Below are 27,231 nucleotides of genomic sequence, written 5' to 3' on the forward strand. Positions count from 1 at the left end.
GGCCATATTTTCTATTTATTTATTGTTGTATGGAAGATTTTTTATTTTTATATATGAAATTAATCAATATTTTCTTTTATGGTTTGTGCTTTCTAATGTTTTCTTTAAGCAGCCTTTTCCTACACCAAGGTTTTAAATATTAAATGTAATCTACATTGTCTTTCAAAAGTCTTGAAGTGTTGCTTTTTACCTTTAGCACCTTAAGCTTTCCAGAATATATTTCTGTAAACTAAGGTAAAGGCCTTATATTTTTCTACATGAGGAAAGTATATGTATATGTATGTATAAAATTAGCTCTTACAAATAATAAGAAAAGGACAATCAGTTGAATCAGCCCCATTTACCAAGTAGTCATCCTTTTCCCTTTGATCTGTAATGCACCACTGTCGTTTACCAAGTTTCCATTTATGGAGGGCTCTGTTTCTGGGCTCTCTTCTGTCCAATTGATCAGTTTGTCTAGCCCTGCTCTAGTAATGTCTGACTATCACTCCAGAGGAAGCCTTGATATCTGATAAGGCCAATCCTCCAACAAATACCAAAAAATGTATAACCTTGCGAGATACAGTGGCTCATGCCTATAATTCCAGCACTTTGGGAGGCTGAGATGGGAGGATTGCTTGAGGCCAGGAGTTCAAAACCAGCCTGGGCAACAAAGTGAGACCCTGTCTGTACAAAAACTGGAAAAAAAAAAATTGCAGGGTGTGGTGGCATACTCCTGTAGTCCCAGCTACTCAGGAGGCTAAGGCAAGAGGATTTCTTGAGCCCAGGAGTTTGAGGCTGCAGTGAGCTATGATCACACCACTGCACTCCAGCCTGGGCAACAGAGTGAAACCCATCTCAAACAAACAAACAAACAAAACAAAACACAAAAAACAAAAATAAATCTTTATTGTCTTAATTTTCTTATTATGATCCAATAAATTCAGAAACTAAAAATAAGAAGGCTTTAGAAAAAAATCTTTGAAATTATTTTTTTAAAAACCCAAACCTAATTCTGAATAATTTGTAGTCAAAGAAATTATAATGAAAATTATGAAATATTTATATATGAATGACAATGACAGCATCACTTATCAAAACTTCAGGGAGGCAGCTAATTTGTAGCCTCAATGGTATCAATTTTCAATTATTCTCGTTTTCTAATGTATGCATTTCAATGACATTTTCTAATTGGATGTGGCTGGCACACAGAAGCATTATTAACTTCTGTATATTAATCTTTAAGCAGCCATCTTGCTGAACTCTCTTCAGCAGCAAGTGTGACTTGCTCTTGGCTTTGATAATACCTTTTATCAGGCGGAGTTCCCATTTATTTCTAATTTGCTAAGAGTTTTTGTCTTAAATGATGAAAAATCAGAAGCATGCCTTTTAAGAGTCAAGGGTGTCACTTCCCTCCACACGGCACTTGGTCCTAGCCAAGACAATAAGGCAAGAAAAAGAAATTAGAGGTTATAAAAGAAGAGATAAGACCACCATCATTTAGAACTAATCAGTGAGTGGTTCCTGAGCATATTTTCTTATTTCTGATCCTTTGTTTAACCTGTATGCCCTGAAAAAATCTTCCTTCATCCCATCTCCAATCTCATTCTCATTAAATTTCTTCTCAAAGTCCAAATAATCACCCTAATAACAGCTAATATATAATATATTATTATATATTATATATAATAGCTAATTATATTTTTTTACATTATTTTGTGTGTATATATATATATACACACACACACACATATATATATATTAGAGACAGGGTCTCTCTCTATTGTCCAGGCTGGAGTACAGTGGTAAAATCTCGGCATACTGCAGCCCCAAACTCCCAGGCTTAAGCAATCCTCCAGCCTCAGCCTTGCAAGTAGCTTGGACTACAGGCATGAACCACCACACCTGGCTAATTTTTAATTTTTCTGTAGAGATGCGGTATTGCTATGCTGCCCAAGCTGGTCTCAAGCTCCTGGCCTCAAGCAATCCTTCCACCTTGGCCTCCCAAAGCTCTGGGGGTACAGATGTGAGCCACCATGCCTGGCCTAATCGCTATAATATTATTTATAGATTGTTTATTGTGTACCAGGTAGACATTTCATATCATTTTTTAGTCCTTACAACAACCTTTTGATGGAGGCTATTATTAGCTCCACTTTGAAAATGACAAAACTGAGAGAGTTTAAGGGATTAGGTGGAGCTCACACAGCAGGAAAGTGGCAAAACAGAGATGAAATCAGAGGCCGGCCCCAGCCTTGGCCACTGCACTGGACTACCCACCTCTTCGTGATCCAGGACCCAGACTTTCCTCCCACTGGCCTCTGCTTTGGTGTGGATTCCGTCTCCCACTTTCCCCAAATCTCTGCACATCTGTTGTGGACGCTGTGGCGCACCACTCAGATCCCCTTCGGGCCTGGGGAACGTATTCCCCCAGCTGCAGGAAAGTGCTGCCAATGGACTCCCTCAGATGTCAGCCGCTTTGGAACTGCCTTGGCTGCACAGGCATCATCTGCTCAAGCCCACAGCCTCTTTTAGAGGGAGCCCACATCCAGTGACTACCCAACAGGAGGGTTTAAAGGCTCAGCCTCCTCGCTGTAGCTCAGGACAACTCTGAAGGGCCATCCCAGCTCCCCAGCATCCTTAAGACTGCACCACAGTCTGACTTCTCTGTTTGCTAACTCCTACTTTCCTCCCTTTTTTTCTGCAGGAGGGAATCCCAAGTATCCTCCCTGTTACACCCCTGCACCGAAATACAGTCTCAGAGCTGGCTTCCCAGGGAACCCTGGTGATAGATCCTAATTATTTGAGGCTCGCTTCAAATGCTGCTTCCCCCACCTCTAACCTTACCCAAACCTCCCCATCCCAGGTTAAAAGTTCTCCCTCTGAACAAACTTCTGTGGTGATAACCATTCCTCTCTGCTGTATCTGAATGAGTTACCGCTTCACACCTGTCTCTGCTTTCAGACTGCACTGGACGATCCTTGAGGGAGAGGAGGACATTGTGTCTGAGTCGTTTAACTACCTTACTTTTTTTTAATTAATTTTTTTGAGACATGGTCTCACTCTGTCACCCAGTGCAATGCAGTGATCACAGCTCACAGCAGCTTCAACTTCCTGGACTCAAATGATCCTCCTGCCTCAACCTCCCGAGTAGCTGGGACCACAGGCAAATGCCACCACGCCTGGATAATTTACTTTTTGTAGAGACAGGGTGTCCCTGTTTTCCAGGCTGGTCTCAAACATCTGAGCTCAAGCGATCCTCCCCCTCAACCTCCCAAAGTGCTGGGATCACAGGTGTGAGCCACTGCACCTGACTCTATCTTCTTTGGCACCTGCCTCTACCACTGAGTATAGGCTCTGGGATTGGACACATCTGGATTCAAACCCTAACCTCACCTTTCTTGGCATCAGTTTCCTCATCTGTAAAGTGGGATAATGGCAGCATCTTCATCTTAGGTTTGAAGAGTTAAATGTGTATAGAATGCTTAGCCCAGAGCCTGGCACACTGCAGGCGTTTGCTCACTGTTTGTTATCTATAATTATTGTTTACATACTGTCGTGCTAGTGCTAATATATGTTTATTAAATGAGTTGGGAGTGCCTGATGATGACCGGCTTAGCAGTCTCTACTGGCAGAGTGACCGTTCGCGACTTCATCTCCCTGGGAGACGGTGGAGATTGGCTGAAGGCGCCTCATCCCTTGGCAGGGTGCCCACTCTGCTCTCTCCCTCCTCCTTCCCCATGCAGGCCTCATAGCTGGACCCTCCCTCCAGCATGCAAACCCTCACTCCACTCTCTCATGCAACCAAAAAACAAAAAGTAAACTTGGCTTTGAATCCAAGGCCACTGGGTGCTTTTGATCTCGGTTACAAAGCAAGGCAATTATTGAACACAAAAAGCCCTGATTTATTTATAAAATGCGATGGACATCTTCGAGGCGGGAACGAGAAAACTCACTCAAGACCAAGTCCTTGTTGCCACACAGTGAATGGCTGCTTTCAAACACAAGCCCCCCACATGGCCTCGCTTCTCTGCAAAGAGTCTTTCCTCATTAGCGCTTCCTCCCAACACCACAGCTTCCAACCATCAAATTCACATCACGGCCGGGGCAAGTAATTAAATTCCACAGGCATCAGAGCACAGAATAATGGATGGCTATTGTTAAGGAAGCTGAAGAAAACAGAATGAGGCTGGAAATGGAATGGGCTTCAATATCCAGTTTCAGAAACGGTTAGTGGGGAGCAGGAGAGCAAGTGGGATGCAGACTGACCCTCCCACCTGGTGCAGCACATGGGCTAGTGGCTTTAGTCCTGGAGCTGGAGGTGAAAACCTGAGTTTGGAGCCAGACTCTGCATTTGCCAAACACGAGCCTCAGTTTCCTCATCTGTGAAACGAGGAGGTTGGACTAGGAGTCATTCTCTATGTATGGTCCCCAGACCAGAAGCATCAGTATCACCTGGGAATATGCTAGAAATGCAGGTTCTCAGGCCCCCCCTTAAACCTACTGAATCGGAAACTGTGGGACTGGGGCCCAGCAGTCTGCATTTAATAAAGCCTCCAGGTGATCCTGATGCATGCTAGATTTTAAGAACCGCAGTGAGGTAATGTTTAAAGACAAGGCCAAATACTCAAATGCACAAAGGGCCAGAGAGGCAAAATCAAGGAGCCAAGTAAGGTAAAATATGCCAGCAGGGTCAGTGGACTGGCAGAGACAGCGTGCCTAGGCTGACGGGGCTGGCAGCCACTCAGCTACCGCTAGCTGATGCCACGTGTGAGTCCACGTGGGGCCGGTATAGTCAGAGCTTCTGATTTTGCAAGAGAAACACAAAATCGTGATTTTAGGAGAAATCTTTAAATGTTTAAATGTCAACTTAATCTTTCTTAACATAGTAAGGGCCAAGAAGATTATACGTCAGAGCCAAACTCAGTTGTGCACTGCCATTTTTCAGCCTCTGTTCTGAGTTTTTTCCTTCGACCTCCATCACAATAAACTCTACCCACTGGCTCTTACCTTTCTCCAGACCCTGAACTCCCAACCTCCTTTCTCCATTCAGCAGGCTCTTATTCATCCGTCAACACCCAACTCCAGGGGCACTTCCACTGTGAATTTATTCTCAACTCTTTGCCCCACTTTCCACCTCTCACTAAGAAGACAGAGAAGAAGCAAACAGGAGGCCAAAGAATTGACACACAGAAGGTGACACCAAGGAGGAAGACATGGAGAAGTTACAAAACAGCCTTTTCCCACAGAAGAGGAATTAGGACCTCTTGGCAGTTACCCTCCTGCTGCTTGAAAAATCACTCAAATAAGGACACTGATCCCATTTGACCAGAATCTAACAAAATGAAGTTTTAGAAGGGTAAATATGAAGAAACACAAAAGCAGAAGTCAAAGGCTGGATTAAAAAACAATTGGTACAAAAATACAAGGGACTTTTTGCTGACTGAGAGTTCACTGTGTCAATCATGTGGTAAAACAGTCATCAAAGAGGCAAACACCATCATGGGTCTTATGAGAAATGAAGTGTCTGGACAGCCCTGCTCTGCCCTGAGCCGCTCAGACCTTCCTAGAGTATTCCGACTGGTTCTGAATAGTAACTTCTGTAGGTCAGAGAAGACCTGAAGCATGACCCAGGCAGGGTGACTGATATGGGGACAGAAACACAAAGCCAAATTCCAGGAGGACGATGGAAGGAACCTGGGACATCTGCCCATAGGCAGGAAGGACCAGTGGATGGTCACGATTTCTGCCTTCAAGCAACTGACAGGTTTCCATGTGGGTTTGATCTGTTTGGCCCTCTAGGGATGATCAGGACCTGTGAGTGAAAACACTACAAGATTCCATTTCGGCATTCGGGAGAATTTTCTATTGATCACGGATGTCCCCACATGGAATGAGCTATCGTGAGAGGTAAGGAGCGTTCTTTATTGAGGGACATCTAGCAGAGGCGTACAGCTGCTGTAGAGGATGATAAAAGGGCTGGAAAAGACAGTCCAGTGGCCATCTCCTGTTTTATTTCTCCCTTCTTGTAAAGGCACCCCTACTTTTCTTGGGGAACCACCCCTCACCCATTCTCAGTCCCATGGGTCAGGTGGAACTGAGTGTGCATCTGGCTTCAGGGATGGGTATGTGTCCCGGCCTGGTGAGGCAGAGCCCTGCAGCGCCCCAGCCACAGACGCAGCACCCAGTGTGCTCACGTGACCCGTGCTGGACCAATCACAGACCAAAACATCTCATTCTGGGAAAAGGGACTTGAAGCAGAGAGGATGTAAGTCTGGAGATGCCACAGGCCCTCTGGTTATCACACGGCCAGCGGGTGGGGCTGACTATAAAAGAGCCCCTCGCCTCCCCACAAAAAAAGGGAAACAGAGAAAACTGGAGCAGAGTTGCAGAAAGAGTTGCAGAAAGACAGAGTTCTAGTAACATCCTTTGTTCCTCTGAAGCCCCGCATGCCCGAAGCCAGGCTTATAACTAGTAAGGTCCCTTTTTCTCTTACAGAGGGGCAAGCTGCATTTCTGCTGTCTGCCACCATAAGAGTTCTAAAGATGGCCTCCTGGATCTCATTCAGTTTAATTTTGCTATGGCTGATCCACATCTCACACTTAAAGCAAGGGCCACGTGCATGGGCTTCTGGAATTTGAAGTGCTGCCTCTAGTCATAAGAACAGACTCCACTGCAAAAGGGGAAATGGAGAATCATGAAAAGGTAAGTTATTAAGTCAAACCACCTCCTGCATCAGTGAGAAGCTGGCAGGCAGGGCAGCTGCCCAGGCCCAAGCCAGAAGATAGGCACAGGACAGACACCTGGCCTAGAAGCCGCTCCCATCTCCCGCAGCCTCACTGCCAGACTGTGGCTTGGTAGAGCCCTAGGACCCCAGCTCAGACATGGGGAGTGGTTTCTATTCTTAGGGATCACTGGCAAGCTACCATTTAATAAGCACCTACTGGATACCAGGCCTGGGCTGGACACTTGGCTCACCTCTGCATATTAAAGCGGCCCCCTGTGAAGTTGGCATTGTTACCAGCTCCATTTCCCAGATGACAAAACTGAGACTCAGAGAGACTTGCCCAGGGTGCAGTGATAGGCAGTTCTGAGACAAACTCCAAAAGCCCAGCCACTCTGCCTCCTGCTGGTAATGACAAGGGGCCCAAAGCAACCAAGTCTGGGTTCTCCTTGCAGCCTCCCAACGCTTTACTTCCTCACCTGTAAAATGAGGTGAGTGAGGATCCCCAGTCTGACCAGAGAGCAGCCTCCATAGTTGCTTTGAGGTCTGCGGGAACTATTATTATGTAAAGAGTGCCGGCCTCCGTTCCGAAATTAGGTATAACTGATGCAACACAAAGGGGTCGTGCTGTGCGAAGTCAGCCAGCCAGGCTCCGTCCGCGCCTCTCTCCAAAGCCCCTGTGGGCTGGGTTGTTTCCTTTGTTCCACAGGCACAGGCCTGGTAACAAGGCAGCCAGGAGCTCAGCTGTAGACATTTTTTTCATTATTTTCCACCCTGTTAACCTCCATCACAAGTCAGGCTGCTGTCAGCCTAAATGAGAACTGAAAAGATTTATCTCACTTGTCCCAGGGCTCAGCTCAGGAAAAAGACCCTTCATTTCCTAAAGGCCTTGATGACCCTTTCTCTGTGAGTCACTCCCACCAAGGAAAAAAGATGTGACAGCAGCAGCAGGCGGGGGCTGGGAATGGGACCAACAGTCCAAACTTGCAGACGTCTGGATCACTTCAGTTTGGCTTTGCAAAGCACTGTGTAATTTTTTTTTCTTTGCACCGTATTTACCTTCCTAATTATGTTTGCTTATGCAATATGAAACTTAGCCCACATTTCATAAACACAACCCCAGAAGGAAACCAGAAGCATATTGTGTGGCAGGAGAAAATTAGCCTGCGATTACAATTTTGCTATAGAAGTAATCCTCAAAGTGGACAATCCAAACACAGACCATGGAGAGATGATTATATTTTCAATCAACTTGTCCCCTTCTTTGTGCTTCTAGCAATCTCAGATCACCAAACCCCTGAAACTGGCACCTGGCAAGAAGAGATGAGCTAGATTCTTTTGGTAATAATAGTCTCTTAAATTTGCATAATAATAGTCAGTTTTCATGAGCACCTACTACGTGCCAGGTGATGCTCTCCACGCTGTACACAGGAACAAGAAGCCTGTTAATCCTTCCATCTGCCCATGGGTATTTATCTCCATCCCCATTTCACAAATGAGGAAACTGAGGCACAGAGCATTGAAGTAACAAGCCCGAATATACACAGCTAATAAATGATGGAACCAGGATTATGAACCCAAGAATTTAAGAATTCTGGACCCAGAGGCCACATCCCAAACCACTTTGCAATAATGCCACTCTCCCCGCACACCATTTGTTTAATGCTCACCCTCCTGGGAAGTAGCTGATCTTAACCCTGCAGGATAGACAAAGAGGATGAGTTTCACAGAGGCTAAATAACTTACCCATTTTACAGACAAGGAAACTGAAATTCACAAAAGTGAGTTTAGTTCTACAAACATTTGCACAGCACCTTGTACATGCCAGGCACTGTGCAAGGAACGTGGGATACAGAGACCTCAGTGCTCCTTCCACACTCAGCTTCTGGATGTTTATATGGGTAAAACCTTTCTGAAGGCAATAAGGTACACTGTCAAAAGCATTAAAAATGAGCATACTTTTGACTCTAAAATTCCCACTTCAGAAACTGATCCTAAGAAAGTAACAGCGAATGTGACAAAGAAGCTCACGGCAGTGTTATTTATAAGAGTAAAATAACAGAAATAAACTAAGTGCTCAACAATAAGAGATTAAATAGAGTACATCTATATAATGAAATACTGTGTAATCATTCAAAATGTTATGGAAATATACTATTGATGTGGGAAAATGTAATAGAGTGTTACGTAATTTGTTAGGTGACATAAGCAGGTAGTAAAATCATATATGCATTATGATCTGATTTAGAAAAAATGCATGTGTACACTAGAAAATATACAAATTTAAGCACTCTCAGAAAATGCATTTGCGTTTGTACAAGAGAAATTCCTAGGATATCAAAGTGATTATCTCCAAACAATGCCATTTCAGGTGATTTTAATTTTTGTGTGTGTGCTCATCTTCATTCTTTAAAATTTTCTACAATGAATATGTACTACTTACCTAGCCATGCAAAGGTTTTCATTTTTGTGGCAGTGGTTGCTAAAGTGGCTAAGACTACACACTCTTTAAAAGGCACATCCAGGGTTCAAATGGGCTGGGGTCCCAAGTCCAGCCCTCAGCCACTTGCATCCTTCAATGCACCTGCCCCTCCTGGTCCCTTGTCTCCAAACCACATCCCACCCTGGCTGGTATACTGTTACCATGGGCCAGCTTGGGGCAAAGACCTGGGACACATAGAGCAGCCCACTTGCCTACCTTTTTGAAGAGTCTGATGACATCCTCACTGATCTGGGAGAGGCGGACGATGACATTGTTCATGAAGATGTCATTGAGGGTGGCATGGTCTCGGCTCTCCCGCCGGGTCTGATGCAGAACCAGATACCAACAGTTCACAGGCGAGAGGAGGTACTGGTCCTTCCTGTGGAAACCAAGAAAGCTCAGGTTGGCTACATTGGAACTGTCATCCAACAGTGGTTTATGCTGTCACCCACTTCAGCTCTTTTAACCTCTACGGTGCCCCTTCAAGGTCAGTCTTGTTGTTACACCTTATACAGTTGGGGAAACAGGCTACAACAGCTGAAGGGATCCTCCAAGGTCACAGACCAGCACTGGGGCCAGAACCCAGGTCTTTGACGCCTATGCGGTTCTACTCTCCCACTGAACGTGGTGCTTGCTCCAGGTACCTCTACCTTCTGGGAAGAAGCTACCTCCCCTGGGGCTAAGAAATACTAAACCAATTGTTTTTAAATATTATATTTGTATGATTTCTGGAACTATGCAATAGAAAGAACAAAAAGTAGATACTTCCACTCCCCCATTCTGCCTTCCTCAACCCCTGTAATTTTCTTGGGCTCTTAACTTCTTTGTTCTTCCCCAGGGATTGGCTTCTGTCTCTTGGCCTCTTGGAAACACATGCCTTTGCCCCTCCATGGAGCTGTTGGGAAAGGGGCTAGGAGAGTTCAGATTCTGTGTTCAGGAGGAAGGGTTAAGGAAAATGCAAGTACCTACAAGACAAATAACCCTTTGTCCTGCAATGACTGACAGGTTATTAGCACTCTCTAGCTGGGTGTGATGCTAAAGCAGGGGTTCTTAAAGTGTGCTCCCAGACCAGCAGCAAGAGCAAGACCTGGGGACTGGTTAGAAATGCAGACTCTCCAGTCCCATTCCAGACCTGCTGAGTCACACACTCTGGGGCTGGGCCTGCAATCTGGGCTTTACCAAGCCCTCCAGGGGATTGGGATACGCACTCAAGTCTGAGAACCACAGATTCTTATACTATTGTTTCCCAAAGCTCAGGATGCTAATGAGACCAGAGAAAATCTGTCTCTTGGCTCTGCAGATGCTCCTCAACTTACTACGGGGCTACATCCCAATAAACCCATCACAAGTTGAAGATATCGTAAGTTGAAAATGCATTTAGTAAGCCCAAACTACGGAACATCATAGTTTAGCCTACCCTACCTTAAACGTGCTCAGAACACATTAGCCTACGGATGGGCAAAATCATTGCACACAAAGCCTATTTTCTAATAAACTGTTGAATATCTCATGTAATTAGTTGAATGCTATCCTGAAAGTGAAAAACAGAATGGTTTTATGTGTACTTGAAATACGGTTTATACTGAATGTGTATCACTTTCACAACACTGTAAATTCTCAAAATTAGAAGTCAACCCATAGTTAAATTAAGGACCATCTGTATTTGCCAAAGACCCCTCTGTGAGCCTCAGGAAAGGGTGGCTACACCCTGTTATCCAGGAAGGAAGAGAAAGGTCAATTCAAAAGCAAAACCAAACCAATAACCCTTTCCTGCCACGCAGGGCACCTATGCTAAAGCTCTTGCCCTCTGACCCAGGGTATCTCCCTGACTCCTTTCCAGTGTGGAGAGAGATGTTGGAAAGGCAGGATGTGAGGGGAGAGGCCCTTCCACCACCTGAGGTGGCAGCTCCAGGGTTCCCCCAGGCCTGCCTTGTCCCACCCCTGTCCTGAGTGTGGACCCCCTCCAGGAGCTGGCCAAGGTTCTGTTCTCAGAAAACACAGCCTCCCACTATTAGCGTTTTTTGAGGAAGGCAATTGATATAGTTTGGTTTTGTCCCCACCCAAATCTCAACTTGAATTGTATCTCCCAGAATTCCCACATGTTGTGGGAATGGTCTTGGGGGCCAGTCTTTCCCGTGCTATTCTCGTGATAGTGAATACGTTTCATAAGATCTGATGGGTTTATCAGGGGTTTCTGCTTTTGCTTCCTCCTCATTTTCTCTTGCCACCACCATATAAGAAGTGCCTTTCACCTCCCACCATGATTCTGAGGCTTCCCTAGCCATGTGGGACAGTGAGCCCAATTAAACTTCTTTTTCTTCCCACTCTTGGGTATGTGTTTATCAGCAGTGTGAAAATGGACTAATACAGCAATTCTGCTGACTCCCACTATGACCACATCCACCTCTCCAAAGCCAAGCAGAAGGACCCCTGAACTGCTGTCCCCACCCCACCCCCACCACCCCACCTCTCCCTATCTCCTGGGGCTTGGGAAGGTAGGTGGGGCAGGGCTACCTTGACTTCAAGGAATTTTTCTTTCTCTCACCAAATGTGCTAAAAATCTATCCAGGCAGCAGAAATTTGTGAGAAGAAAATTAGATTTAGATAAAGAATGGGAACTATCTAAGGAAAAGGGAGGATGATGAAGCATTTACAACACTGCTGTGAAACAACCAGATTTCTCCTTGGCTTATAGCCTAGAGAAAAAGCCAGGACACTACAATTAGACCCCAACTAGAATCCCTCAGCATCTACTGTGTCAGGTCTTGGGTGGGTTCTGGGCACCCAAAGGTGGCCGTGATGCACACTCTGCCTTGGAGGGGCTCACTGCTGAGTGGCTGCATCAGAAAAAAAGAATTAGAGAGGAAGGTGGTTCCAGTCTATAACAGAGACATACGCAGAGCATCAGTTCTGTTGGAGAAGCTGCAGAAGGCATCGTTCTCCTCCAGTGCGTTCTGGGTACCAGGAACGCGGCCTCTTCTATTCCCACTGGGGCCTTGACGCTTTTCCCTCTGCCTGGAATACCACAGTCCCTGCTCTTCTCATGAACGCCTGTTTCTATTACTGTAGGTTCAGCTTAGATGATACTTCCCTAGAGAACACCCCCTTGACCACACGCTAAGGCAGTGGTTCTCAGTGTGGCCCCTGAACCAGCAGCAGCAGCATCACTTAGGAACTTGAAAATACAAGTTCTCAGGGCAGCCCCAGACTACGTGTACTCAGTAGCCCTACGGCTGGGCCCAGAATCTGTGTTTTAACAAGCCCTCAAGGTGATTTGGATGCATACTCAAGTTACAGAACTTCTACCTTAAGGAGTTTCCATCCCTCCCCCTCACCCTACTGTGAGCTCTTTGAGAGCAGGGTTCATTTCTATTGTGTCATCACATCCAGCACCCAGCAACGTGCCTGCCATGTAGCAGATGCTACGGAAGAGAGACCCATGAAAAGACTGCATTTGTGCTGGGTCTTGAAGGATGGGTAGGAGTTTTCCAAATGGTCAGAAGTCAGAGAGAGGATGGAATTGTGGGTAGAAGGACCAGTGGGTACAAATATAGCGAAGTAGCTCAGAAGAGCTGGAATTCTGAGTGTGTTAGTGGAGGACTGTAGGACAGGAGGCTGGGGATACAGATTAAAGGCCCAATTTTGGGGGAGACTGCCAGACTAAGGGGGTGGGACCCCTTATCTTCTAGACCACATAGTTCTCAACCTGTCCTGTACACTAGAATCAACTGGGGAGCTTTTAAAAAAACACCAAGACCCAGGACCCATCCAAGACAAAATCAGAACCTCTGGGGGTAGCGCATGGTACTCATATTTTTATACTCTCTAGAAGATTCTAATGTGCAGCCAGGGTTAAGAATGCCTGCTTTAGGCCGGGTGCAGTGGCTTGTGCCTGAGTCCCAGGGCTTTGGGAGGCTGAGGTAGGAGGATCACTTGAGTCCAGGAGTTCAAGACCAGCCTGGGCAACAAAGCAAGACTCCATCTCTACAAAAAATTTAAAAATTAGCTGGGCGTAGTGGCACACACCCGTAGTCCTAGTTACTTGGGAGACTGAGGTGGGAGGATCAATGGAGCCCGGGAGGTGGAAGCTGCAGTGAGCTATGATCATGCCACTGCACTCCAGCCTGAGTAATAGGCAAGACCCAGTTTCTAAAATAAATAAGAATGTCTGCTATGGGCAGTGGGGAGTCATGGAAGTTATTTCAGCAGAGGTAGGATATAACCAACATGTGTTTTGGCATGATCATGGAAGGCAGATTGGAGGATGAAGGGATGGATGGGTAGGTGGGTGGGTGGATGAGCAGGGATATGGGGCTTTTGGTAAGAGGACCAGGCAGGAGGTAATCTTAGTTCAAAAGAGAAATAGTGAGGCCTGGGTGTGGTCTTGCAGCCAGCGAAGGATGGACTTGAGAGATTTCTCAACAGGAGAGCAGATCCTCTTGGAAACTTCCTGGAAACAGCAGAAAGAGGAGGAAGCAGCAGACAGTGATTCCGAGGCTCAGATCTTAGGCGACTGGGTAGATGCTGATGACATGAACTGAGATAAGAACTGCAAGGGGAGCAGTAGGTTTGGACAGAAAATGCATTGCTTATCTCATTTTCACTGTTTCCTAGGTGGTGATGGAAATGGAAAGATTAAAGGAGAGATAAGATAATTGAGCTGTTACGTAAATTACTTCAGGGGCTTAGCTGAACCTGGGAGGCAAGAAGTGAAAAGCACCAGAGAATTAAATGTGCAAAATTATGGAAGCCACAGCCAGAAGGTGAGTTTCAGAGGGAAGGAAAAAGACAAGTGATCTGGAACTGATGGGGAATTGCTGGGACAGTTTGGGGACCATTAACTAGGTCATCTAGCCAGAGAGATGAGATGAGAGGAAGGGCAGAGAGCACAGCGCTGTCCTTATCAGAAGCTGCAAGCCAGGAGGCAGTGCGGTATAAGACAGAATTGCAGGAGGCAGAGCGAGCCAAGGCAAGGAGGAGGATGTTACCCGAAAGCAGCCAAAGACTCAAGTTGAAGTGAGCAGCTGCTGTGAAGATTCCTTCCAGCCCTCGTTCACTCCTTCCGTTTGTGTGTCTGTGCTGGGCAGGACTAGGTGCTGCAAGTGCAGGAGCAACCAAGGCTGCAAGACCCTGCCCTGCAAGTCTTCCACTTGAGTAAGGAGATTCACAAGGAACAGAAAGTGATGAGGCAGCCTCATCAATGCAGTCATGGGAAGGAGGCTATGGAGCAGAGAGGAGCCTCCTTCCCCAGATCTGGTGGTGAGGTTGGTCATGCATGGCTTCCTGGAGGAAACGCTTTCTAGACTGAGAACTAAAAGCTGGACTGGAGTTTCACAGGGAGGAGCCTTCAAAGGGGAGAAATGTGATGAGCAAAGGCCCAGGGAGGAGCAGGAGAGGGAGGAGCAGGTAGGGAGGGGGCCCAAGCATGGTGTTTTGGGGTAGGAGAGTGAGGACAGCAGGTGAACATGGAGACTGAGGCAGGGGCCACTTGGGAAAGGGCCTTTAACTCTCATTAGAGTTCAAGCTCCGTCCTGAGGTCAGCAGGCAGACCTTGAAGGGTTTACAGAAAGGGAATGAAAGGGTAAAACTGCACTTTCAAACTTTCACTCTGGCTGCTGTGCAGAGCCAGGGGCCGGGAGAGAAACTGAGGGATTCAAGAAAGGCTTAGGTAGGAAATTGACTGGACAGGGAGATTGACGGGATGGAGTTAGGGCTGGAAGTTGAGAGACAGCAAAAGATGTCCAGGATGACTCTCCAGTTTTTGGGTTGGGCACCTGGGGGAGTAGAAGGAGCCTCTGTGGAGATGAAGAGGAGCAGGTCAAGGGTGGGGCGGGGAGGGAGGACGATGAGTTCGAGTCGAACACGACGAGTCTAAAAGGCTGTGGGACATCCAGATGGAGCTATCTGGGCTGGAGAGACAAACATGGAAGCCAGCAGCAAGGAGTTCGATGCTATTTAAAACCACAGAACAACAAGGAAGGCTTTACAAATGCTGTGGCCACATGGCAGAAGAGGTCAATCCCCGGGAAGCATGGCAAGGCTGTGGCCGGAGGGCTGGGGTAGGGCCAAGCCGCGGTGGCGCCTCCCCTCCTGCTTCCCTGAAAGAGGGCAAGATGGGGCAATGTGCAGCCTGGCCTCCTCTGAGATGCTGTCCCAGGCCTGCCTTCCCATCAGCGGCCCATTCTCTAGGTCCATCCCAGCATGGAAAACTGCTGGTTTTGCACCCCCACCTTCTCCCAGCCCTGGCTCCCTCCTGTGGGGCAGGTCATTTGTAGTCTAAAAGGCTGGGGTGAACTGTCCACAGCCAGGGTCAAGAGCTGCTCTGTAGAAAGCTAGCATGTGTAGCCTGGGCCACAATGGTACCAGGCAGGCTCTACCACATCTGAAAGAAGAAAGAAGGCCCACAGGTGGGACTCAGCACAGCAGTAGAGAACAGAAAGCCACCTGGACGTGGGCATGGGTGTTCACTGGTGTCTGCCATGCTAGCTGTGGACTCTGGGCAGGCCACCTATCCCCTGTAGCCTGGCCACTCACACCATGGAGTCACTCTGGGCTTAAATGCCAGAAGAGAGCTCTGCAGTCATTCTTCAGCAGTTCATGCATTCCATACATTTTTGTTGAATATTTCGTATAGATCAGACCCCAGGGACACAACCTTGAGCCCAACAGACACAGTTCCTGCCTTCATGGAGCAGACAGTCTGGTGAAGAGACAGACACCCACCATGAGCCCACGAATGTGGGTAGAGTTAGAAGTGCAGAATGTGCTGGAACAGAGGGGAGCCTGTGCCATGAGTGCCTGTAATAAGGGGGCTGGCCTGATTTGTGGGTCACTAAAGTGTCCCCAAGGAAGAGGTCATTAAGCTGGGCTCCAAAGGAAGAGTTGGGGGGCGCTAGTGAAAGGGGCTGGGCAGATGGGCTGGCGGGAGAAGGCTCCAGGCAGAGGGAACAGAATGGGCAAAGGCGCCTCAGGGCGGAGAGCCTGGTGCATTTAAGGAACTAAGTAAAGAACAGCCTGGCTGGAGTGGGAGGCAAGGCAGAGGAGGAAGAGGGTGAAGAGTGAGGCTGGAGGGGCCTGCAGGGTCTCACACACTCCATCCTGTCCCCGTCTGGCTCACAATGGGACTGCAGGAGGGAGGAAGCACGAGGGCCGCAGACCGCAGAGCCAGACGCCAGGCTGCAGAAAACTTGAGCCTCTGCCTTCCCTGTTCCTGGGGTTATTTGCCCCTTTGGAAAGTGGAACCCCTTTGACCTGAGATCCAGCTCTCTGTGCCAGCAGCCACTTTTGTCTTCTGCAGCCTCATTTTTGGAAGACGTCAGAATGAATGAGGGCCAGTGCTCTCGGCCAAGGCACTCAGAGCGACCCTTCTGCTTCTCCAATCTTTCATGCAAGCGTCGACCCAGCAAGCAGAAGCTGCTGAACTAAGACATCACGTTAGAAATTTTGCATATGTATGTATATATTTTCTTTTTTTATGGCCAGAAAATAGCAATGAACATTTCTGGTGAGTCACAGCTTTCTTTCTTTGGCTAGGGGATCTGGATATGAGGTTCCAGGAGACTGCAGCTAGGGGAGCCAGGCCTTGCCAAGCTAGTGAGTTGGGAAAATGAAATTAGCAGTGAGCCAGTTTCTCCAGCTTCTCGGCTGAGGGCCGGAAAATTCCGCTTAGCAAACAAAACCCATTTCCAAGCTTGCAGAGTCCCATGTTCCAGATGAATCCAAAGCCACTGCCCTGGGACCAGGGTCCCTCCGGGAGGAAGGCAAGCTCCTGCTCAGGCTTCCTGCCCCGTTCCAGGACCTTCTCAGGCCTCACACTGGGCTTGCCTCCGAGAAATGCTACCTCAATCAGTTCTGTGGCCAGAAAGGTGCATTTAACCTCCTGCTACCTAAGCTGCCCCAAGCAGGATTCGGGATTCATTGCACTTGCTTGTAGCATGAATCATTAATTCAGCCAATAGTAAGTGTGTGCCTGTTCTGTGCCAGGCAATGGTAAGCAAAATGAGCCACACTTCCCGCTTCGTGGAGCTTACAGTCTAGTGGGGGTCTCAGATAACAATCAGATAATCACAAAAATCAATAGAAAATGGCAGCGGGAAGAAGGGCTCTGAAGGAGAAATACATGGAGCCTGGAGAGTCTTTAACAGGGGGCTGCCCTCTCCTGGGGAAGGCGGAGGGGAGGGAGCATCAGGGGACCCTGGGGTCCTTCTCATCACTGAGACCTGAGCTGAGCTACTTCTCCTCCTGGATGCCTCCCTGGCCACCCACACACCCTATGTCACACTATGTCATTGTCATTACAGCACTCCACACCTGATGCTTGTGTTCTTTTCCTTTTTGCTTCTGGTCTTTGTCCCCTCTCTAGCTTATGTCTGTCCTAATCACCAGTGCTTCTCTGGTGCCCAGGCCAACCTGGGCACACAGGCACTCTCAGAAAATATTTGTGAGTAGGTGAAAAGTGCCCCGAGCTCAGACTAGAAGGATGGGTAGGTTTTAGCACAGCACAGCGATAAAGAAGAGCATTCCCAGAAATAAGTGTGAAGCCCTCATGGGCACGGGCGTCATCTAGAACTGACAGAAAGTGAGTGTGGCCAGAGGGCAGACAGGGACTGGATGAGGGTCAGACAAGACTGAACATGTAGCACAGCCAGGGCCCTGAAGGACAAGACGTGCATGGGGCTGCGTACTAGTTTTCTAGGTGCTGTCACACAGGACCATAGAGTGGCTCAGACAACAGGTATGTGTTGTCTCACAGTCCTGGAGGCTGGAAGTCCGAGATCAAGGTGTCGGCAGGGTTGGTTCCTTCCAAGGACTGTGAAGGAGGATCTGTCCCAGGCCTCTCTCCTGGCTCCTGGTAGGTTGCTGGAGATCTTTGGTGTCCTTGGTGTAGACACAGCACCCCAATCTTTGCCTTCACCTTTCCAAGGCATTCTCCCTGTGTGTTGGTCTCTGTGCCCAAAGTTCCTTTTTTTGTAAAGATACACACCAGTCATGTCGGATTAGGGCCCTTCCCAATGACCTCATTTTTATCTGATTACTTCTATAAAGACCCTGTTTCCAAATAAGGTCACTGGAGTTTAGGACATCAGCATAGGAATTTTGAGGGGACACGTTCCACCTTGATATGGTTTGGCTGTGTCCCCACCCAAATCTCATCTTGAATTGTAGTATAATCCCCACGTGTCATGGGTGGGACCAGGTGGAGATAACTGAATCATGGGGGGCGGTTCCCCCATGCTGTTCTCATGATAGTGAATGAGTTCTCACAAGATCTGATGGTTTTATAAGGGGGTTCCCCCTTCACTGGGCACTCTTTCTCTCCCCTGCTGCCCTGTGAAGAGGTGCCTCCCATCATGATTGTAAGTTTCCTGAGGCCTCCCAAACCATGCGAAATTGTGAGTTCATTAAACCCCTTTTCTTTATAAATTAATTTATAAATATTTACTTTATTATCCCCCACCCACCAGGAGTCCCCCGAGGAGTGTGAGGCTGCCATGCTGGCAGCCAGAGAGCGCAGTTCAGGGCCTGGCTCTGGCACTATTTGGCAGCCCTGAGACAGAGTCATCCTGAAGGGGACTAATTCCATCCATTGAGTCCCCTGGCCAAAGCAGGTTTTGCTTATCAGTTGGGGTGCTATCGAGTCAAGAGGCTGGGGTTCAAATGCCAATTCTGTCCCTCACCAACAAAGTGAACTTGGAAAGTTATTATAGTTAAACCTTCTCTTTCCTTATCTGTGAAACGAAGTGACGACTACCTCATAGTGGTGCCTGGAGGACTAAACGACACAACCCATGCTACTCTCTTGGTGTCAAACCCTGCACATAATAGTAATTTTTATTGTCATTACCATTATTACCACTAGCACCTCAATAAGTTGTTGGGAAGATCTAAGGGCTGATGTACATAGACAAACAGCCTATGATAAGTGTTCTGAAACTATTGGTTTTTCTCCTCCATTACTACTTTCTCCTTCTGCAGACTCTTATGTGAACTTCAATGCTCAGTGCAAATGTCCCTGTGACTCCCCCTTCATCCCAGGGCAGAATGATTCACGGGCTCACTGCTTCCTCTGCGATCCCTTTCCTCACACTGCAGCATGAGGGTACACGTTGGTGTCTGGTGTCCAGCAGCACCTCTGAGCTCCCCTTTGACTTTCTGGATGGATTCTTGGTATCAGAGCAAAAAACTCTGCCTCACTAGGCAATGCCTGGTCAACCTCATCTCTTTCCTTGCAAGCCCCTTTGCCTTGGTTTATCTGCCCACAGAGTGGGTGGCACCGTGTGGCATGTGCAGCACTAGGCAGAGGAAAAGACCCCGATCCATGGCTTCCTGATTGTTTGGTGCCTGTGCTGTGCAGGTCGTTTAATCTTCTAAGCACCCCACACATCCACATCACCGTGGACCAAGTGCTGTACCGGATGTCTGATAGGCATCATCTCATTGCACCTTCATGGGAAACGTGGTCTGCAACGAAGGGGCTATCTTTATCTTTCCAGGTGAAGACACTGAGTTTTCAAGAAATTAAGTCATTTGCCCAGATGGACATGGCTAGCACAGGTAAGTGGCAGACTAGCATTCCAGTCTGGGTTTACCTGACTCCAAAATGCAAAACTGGGTCAGTTCTTTCACGGGTCAGCTGTGGGTCTGAAGTTAGAGTTCACCCTGCCTTGCCTATCAGTTGGTCCCTTGCCTATCAGTTGGGGACGACAACACCTTCCTTGACTGCTTCAACTCTAACCAGGGTTCTTGGGAGGATTTAAGCAGCTAAGGGCTGAGGAAGGAGTTTGCAAAGTGTAAGGTGCTATATAGTCTTTGAAGGTTATTATTATCCTATTTGCCTAATAGAATAGCATCAAAACTAAACCCGTACATATTACTGTTTGTGAAAATCTAATTTTTACATCTACTTTTCATTTCTAGTATAAAAATTAAATGATAGAAATGTATATATGTATATCAAAGTATATGCATGCATAAAGAAATCACGTCCTAGTTAATGCTTTGGTAGTTGCTGATTAGAGTCTCTGAGGATTCCAGGGAATTTGGTGTGGGACCTGGGAAAGAGCCAGATGGAAAAACTGGAAAGAGATAAAGGAGCTACAGCCACTGCAAAATCCACTCTTCAGGCTGAGCCTCCTATGTTAAAATCCCTTCCCCTGATTTAAAAAAAAAAAAAATTGTGGAGGATAAAGAAGGTAAAGATGAAAGATGCTCACTTTGCAGGAGAAACTGGAATGGGACTTAGAGTGATCTGATGCTGGCTTCAGGATTTTTGCCATTCCTGCACACCACCACACTTCATATCTCCCTGTTGATGTCTTTTTTTAACTTAAATTTATTTACAAAGAACTTCCCTAGTTTCAGCTTTAAAAAAAACAGGATGGTTTGTTATAAATAGAAGGTAACCAAAAAACTAAATTCAACAAAAACCAAACAGTATATTCAATCTTGAGGTCTGTTCTCTGCTAAAAAGGAGATTGGAGGACATTAACAACACACTAGTACCAAACTGAGACTTTCTCCTCCAGGCTACCAGAAACCTTGAAAGAGAATTGAAAAGATAATTCAATATTTATGGTTCCTGTGTTATCAAGAATCCCCTTTCATTCTGATCATCCATATTACAGAAATGACACCCTTAAAATACCCAGCCTTTGTGTGTATACCTCTGTGCATTGGGAACTCACTACCTCCCCAGGCAGCCCTTTCACTGGTGGACAGCTGTGGCTACTGAAACGTCCTTAAGGTTGAATTGAAGTTTGCTTCTCTGAAAATGCTATCCTCAGACATCATTTATCTCCTTTCGCAGCCACACAAAATAAGTCTATTTGTTAAATATATTTAAAGAAAGCATTTGGTAGTGTCTTGGTTAATTCAGTCATTCATTGAAAAAACTTTGATAAAGCATCAATTATATACCAGAGAGAGGGAGACTAGAAATGGTCCCTTGCCTTCAGGCAGCTGGCAGACTGAAGTGAGAGAACCAGATATAGGAACTGGATCACTCCTTGATAATCTGATGCAAGCCCCACACAACTCACATGGGAGGCGAGAGGAGCAGCTGACTGCAGACTTGGGATCAACCAACAGCAGGGGCTTCACCAAGAAGGCAAGCCCTAAGCTGGCCTCTGTGTAGGAGTTGACCAGGAGGATAGTAGCAAACCCCTGATGCTCATCCAAGGAGGATATGGTCGACATGGATGGGTAATTCTCAAGAAGCTCAAAGCCAGCCCAGAAAGATGAGGGAACAAAGTCAGCAGCTAGATGCAGTTTTGCATTTTGGAGTCAGGTAAACAAAGATTGGAATCCTAGCTCTGCCACTCACCTGTGCTAGCTATGTCCCTTTGGGCAAATTACTTAATTTCTCAAAAACTCAGTGTCTTCACCTAGAAAGATAAAGATGGCCCCTTCTTCGCAGACCACATTTCCCATGAAGGTGCAATGAGATGATGCCTATCAGACATCCAGTACAGCACTTGGTCCACGGTGATGTGGATGTGTGGGGTGCCTGGAAGAGTAAACGACCTGCACAGCACAGGCACCAATCAGGAAAGATCCAGCTGGCACACGGTGCTGAGAGAACAGCAGGTCTGGAAAGTATGACCCCAGAAAGCCATTACTAGCTTGATACCAGTTGCAGTAATAGTAATAGCTGTGAATGGAGACACAAGCCTTACTGGAGGGCTTTCTCCATCTCCATCTCATTTTAAGCAAACATTTTAATTCTGACTCCTTTTCACATTTATATGCTCAATTTATATGCTACAAAAGTGATTCTCTGTTTAGGAATAGCCTGGAAGGCTAAGTCTAAATTATAGCGTCTCTTTAGAGAATTGCTACATCTGTGAAAAAAATCCTGTGATGCTTTATCCCCGCTAAGAAGTGTTTTCTTGGAAATGAAGTTAGTTGTTCACAGGAATCCTCTCTCCCAACTGCTCTGTGAAGCTGAAAGATGCTCCAAACCTCCTTTGCACAGGATATCTGCATAGAATATTATTCCCTAACTAGCCAAGTGCCTCCCAGCACTTCCCAAATTCTGGCTTTTCCCAAATGTTTAAATCATATTTAAATATAACTCCCTGCTGCTTTTTTTCACAGCAGTTAAACTAGCAGCAACCAGCACTTAACACTCTGCATGGAGCATTTTCATCAGGTACAGCTCCTGGAAGGTGAGGGGTATCAAAAACTGAGAAAGCTAGAATAGAAGGGGACTCTGTCACCCCAAACACAGGGCACTACTTGCTTGGAGTGTCACTACTACAGAAGGTAACCCCAGCGTTTGTCTAGAACAGAGATTTTCAAACTAGGTCTCAAGAAGTGCTAGTTTGTGAAATACTAATAAACATCATGGGGAGAGCCAGGTGCAGTGGTTCTGCCTACAATCGCAGTGTTTTGGGTGGCTAAGGTAAGAGAATTGCTTGAGTCCAGAAGTTTAAGTCCAGCCTGGACAACATAGCAAGACCCCTGCCTCTACAAAAAAAATTAATTTTTTTTTTTAAATTTCAGATGTGGTGGCATGTACCTGTAGTCCCAGTTATTTGGGAGGCTGAGGCAGGAGGATCACTTGAGCCCAGAAGTTTGAGACTGCAGTGAGCTGTGATCGCACCACTACATTCCAGCTTGGGAGACAGGGCGAGACTCTGTCTCAAAAATAAGTAAATATGTAAATAAATAAATAAATAAATAAATAAATAAATAAATAAATAAATAGGGAGAGGGAATTCTGTGGTCAAATAGCTTTCAGAAAGAAGTCAACAGGCTTAATTATTACAAAAATCAGTCTTTCGTATCCTCCTTCTCCTCCTCCTCTTCCTCTCTCTCTCTCCCATTCAAACATCTCAAAGTATTGGTGTTTTAGAGAACATTTTCCTGGAGGAAGAAAAAGTCTCATTCCCAGGAAACATCTGTGTTCATGGAGCTGCCAAATTCATTTGGACAAGACCATCCACCTACCCCGAGAGGCAGGTTTGGGGGCCCCATATGTGCTGCCTGCTACACCAGAGTCCTGCTCAGGAAGGACTCAGCTCCAGGCCTTCCAAAGGAAAAGCCAAACTCAGGTTAGGCCTAGCTTGGAAAGGGCAGTGGATTATGGATTTGATGCTGGTGAAGAGGAGGGAAGGCCAGCACAGCCCAAAAGTGAGTTGAAAACCATTTATTACCCAGAAAAACATCAGACTGGCTCTTCAAAGTGAACTGCCAACAGACTCCCCCAGGGGGCTTGTTAAATGCAGATTGCCAGGCCCTCCCCCAGAAGTTCTGATCCAGCAGGTCTCAGGAAATACCCCAGATCTTGCATTTCTAGCAGGTCCTCATGTGATGCCAGTGCTGCTGCTCCCATTCCCCAAACAGGGAGACCATGGCACAGACCACACTCTGACCTTTCAGCAATACAGGACCCGTGACAGGCACATGAGCGAGTGACACTTCACCCAGATGGCCTCACTGAGCTAAGGCAGCCAGAAGACAAACATGCCCCCTTTCCCTGTCCTCCCTATGCAAATCTAATTACCACTTGCCTTTCATTCATTAGTTCATTAATCAACGACATTCAGTAACAACCAGGTACCAGCCCTGTGAGAGGTGCTAGGGACCCTGGGTCAAGAGTCACCCTCTCTGCCATCTCGGAGCTTGCAGCCCAGTGGTTGTCCAAAGGAGGACAGACAAGTAAACAGACGATGACAATACAGGGCTGTAGCTCTTGCCTCACCCTCTTCCCCAAGTCCTTCCCATCTCAAGGCAGAAACAGGAGACATCCTTGTTTCCTCTCTTTTCCTCCATTCCTCTCTGAGAGGTTTCCTGGCATCTGATGGCTTCTCTCATCTGCTCTGTTCCCACCCAGGCCATCACTGTCCCTGCCTGGAGAGCTATACCCACATGCCCATGAGTGGGCTCCTCGGCTCCACCCTCCAACCCAGGTGGTCTTTTAAACATATAAATCACATCATGCAACTCCCTTCTTCCCACTCCCACACTCACCAGTTCCAGCCACTTGGCTTCCGTCCCCCTCCACTGCCGCACGTTGCTCCTTCTCATTTCTCAGGCCTCAGCTTAAACCACGCTTCCTCCAGACACCTTCCTGATCATGGTCCTAGCTTGGTGTGGGCTGCCAACCCTTTGACACTCCTCCAGTGATAGGAGGGCTTTATTTCCCCTTTCGAGAAGCTGTGCTAGGGCTGAGACAGCTTTGGCAAATAGCACCTGGGTGGGGAGTGATGCTATTCCAGCTCCAGGCCTAGCGGTTAAGAGAACTGCAGCTGCTGTCCTGCTCTCTAGAAGCCCCGAGCTACTGTCAGAAGTCTGATGCCCGGCTGAAGCAGGAGGCCCTGACACTACATGGAGAGGGAGACAGCCCAGCAGGGCCCAGCCTACTAGCCATCCCCATGGAGGAACCAGGCATGCGAGTAAAGCTCTCTGGGACTGTCCAGACCAGGCCCTCTGCTAGCTGAATATCACTGAGCCATCAATGCCACATACAGCAGAAAAATCACCCAGCTGAGCCCTGTCCAAATCTTTGATCCATTAAATCACAAGGTACACTAACTTTGGGGGCATTGCAGTTATACAGGAGAGATAACCAGAATACTCCATAGTGTATTTATTTCCATCATAGCAATCATTGGATTATAGCTGGTCTTTCTTTTAGCTGCTTTTTAATGTTTTATTCTTCACGGTAAATTTCACCACAGCAGGAACCAAGTCTATCTTGTTCACCACTATAAACCCAGGGTCTGGCACATGGTAGGTGCTCAATAAATATTGGTGGAATAAGCAAATAAGTACATCAGAGTACAACAGGCACACAGAGGGAGGCACCAGGTGGGAATCAAGGAAGCTTTTCAATAGAAGTGACATCTCAGTGCTGCAGGCTGATGGCACGCAGGTGCAGGGCTCAAAGGGCACAGCCATGGGATTGGGGCCTCCTCAGCCATACCAACTACCAGGCCTCCCCAAGCCATGTTCTTGTCTCTCAGTATCTGGCAGCAGAAATCGCACCTCATTTATCTTTGTGTCTTCAGCACTGAGCACAGTCCAGGAAAATATGAGGTCTTCAATGCACACATTTCAAACAAATGAAGTCCCACATGGCTTCTTGGAGAGAGAAGCCTGAGTTGGAAGTCAAGAACCCTGGGTTTTCATGCTCGATAGCTCATTGCGTCCTCGTTAAAGTAAGCAGCTCAGCTTTTCTGTTGCTCAGTTTGCTTGACATAAAATCACTGATTCCCTCTCTACTTCCCTGGGTTGTCATCAGGTTTATAAGAGAGCAAGGATGTCAGAGTGCTTTGAAAGAGGTTTGTTAGAATTGGATATGTGTTGTAGAAAAGAAATATGATGATACTTTTCTCTAAATGTTAACCTGTCCCAGGGAAACCTTCAGAACCATCATGTGGGCCTTTCTTCGGATCATGTGTCACAGGGAACTCAGCCCAGGTGAGTCTAGCCCTGAACACGGCACAGTGCGTATTCCTGGGCAGCAGCACATTCTTCAATTGCCCAGGTGGGGAGGGAATGGCTGGGGCCTTAGGGAGACACGGACCATGGAGCACAAGGAGGAGCAATAGACTCGGAGCCAAGGGACCTGAGTCCCCATCCCAGTTCTATTCCTAATTTGCTGTAAAATCTTGGGCAAATCAGTTCCATCTCTGAGGCAAATCTCTCAGCCAAAGTGGACTAGATAGACCAAGTCAATCCTCTCCCTTCCTTCCTTCCTGTCTTCTTCCCTCCTTCCTCCCTCCCACCCATGCACACGCACCCCAGCTCTGCCAAGCACCTGACCCACTGCAGTGGGAATAAAATGACAAGTCCTGGGCTCTGCCCTTAAGGCACTGAGGGGCTACTTGGCAGGTAGATGGACATTATTAAACCAAGAATCTTTACGATGGCGAGACAAGGCTTCTCGGAACAGCCCAGATGAAGGGAGCAGAGAGCAACACAGGTCCTGTGTGCTGGGCTCCAAGGGATAGGCAGCCCGAGGCCAGTCAGTGCCCTGGGGTCAAAGGGTGAGTCCAGCCTGCCCCTAGAGACTCCACTTCCAGAAGCGGAGACGGCTCTGCCATCACATTAGCATCGTGCAGAGGGCCCCCTCCAGCTGCACTGGCCTGGGCCGGCACCCTAATTAGACTTTCATAGTGTGTCAGGCAGCCTGCATGGCCCGGCTGCCAGCTGGGGCTCCCGTTCCGTCTGGTGGCCTCAGTTAATGAACCCACGAGGGGCTGGCCGAGCTCATTATAGGTGATACAAGGGAATAGGGTGCCCCCCCCATATCCACAATCCCTGCCTTTCTCCTCTCCCTATGTGCACACTGAGAATGGGAAGAGAGCTGATTCCTAATCAAGGGGAAGGAGAGGACAGGAGAGACGCTCCAGCCCCACCACATGGCCCTGTCTGCAGCTAGGGAGAGCCCAAGACTTGGTGGCTCCAGTGGCCGTTCAGCCAGAGTTGTGGGGTTCTGAGCCTATGTCTGCTGTGCCTGTGGTTCCAGGGAGGGTCCAGATGCCATGGCTACTCTCAAGCTGCACCTAGGCCCTTTCTTATCCCAGGCCAAGGAGGCAGAAAAGAGACGAAGGTTCAATTCTGTCTCTTTCCAATTGTGGGTTCACAGACATGTTTGGACAAGCTGCTTTCTCAGAGCTTCACCACCCTCATCTTTACGATGGGGTAGTAATACCCACCTGGCACCAAAGTAAGTGCTCAGTTCGATACATTATCTTTGTTTTTATTCTTAAAAGACAAGGGAGAAATGATTCCAAAATGTGAGCAGTGGTTGTGAGCAGTGGGACTATGAATGATATTTTTCTCTTTTCTGTACTTTCTAAATTGTATACAATGAGCATTTTACCTTTGTTGTTTGAAAAAACACAATTTTTCTCCAAAAAAAATCCAAAAAAAAAATGAGATTATATGTGTGAAAGGGTCTAGACTGTGCCTGGGTGAATGTTATTAATAGAGGCTTCCTCCTGCAGCAGAAGTTTGAATAGAAGAGACTGGGTGGCTGGGCGCAGTGGCTCACACCTTTAATCCCAGCACTTTGGGAGGGCGAGGCGGGCGGATC

At 47.3% G+C, this 27,231-nt stretch overlaps 1 protein-coding gene across 5 annotated transcripts in view; it reads right to left on the minus strand.

The window, feature by feature from the left end:
- Nucleotides 1-27,231, minus strand: part of SRGAP3 (SLIT-ROBO Rho GTPase activating protein 3) — a 382,885-nt gene that overhangs the window by 115,207 nt on the left and 240,447 nt on the right. For all 5 annotated transcript variants that reach the window (XM_063703587.1, XM_019023743.3, XM_004033539.5 and 2 more), the window contains one exon: nt 9,402-9,564. In XM_063703587.1, coding sequence (XP_063559657.1) covers nt 9,402-9,464 — 63 coding nt within the window. In that variant the 5' untranslated portion in view covers nt 9,465-9,564. The remainder of the gene's footprint in view (nt 1-9,401; nt 9,565-27,231) is intronic.

This window comes from Gorilla gorilla, chromosome 2 (assembly GCF_029281585.2).
Source record: "Gorilla gorilla gorilla isolate KB3781 chromosome 2, NHGRI_mGorGor1-v2.1_pri, whole genome shotgun sequence".
Lineage (NCBI taxonomy): Eukaryota > Metazoa > Chordata > Mammalia > Primates > Hominidae > Gorilla > Gorilla gorilla.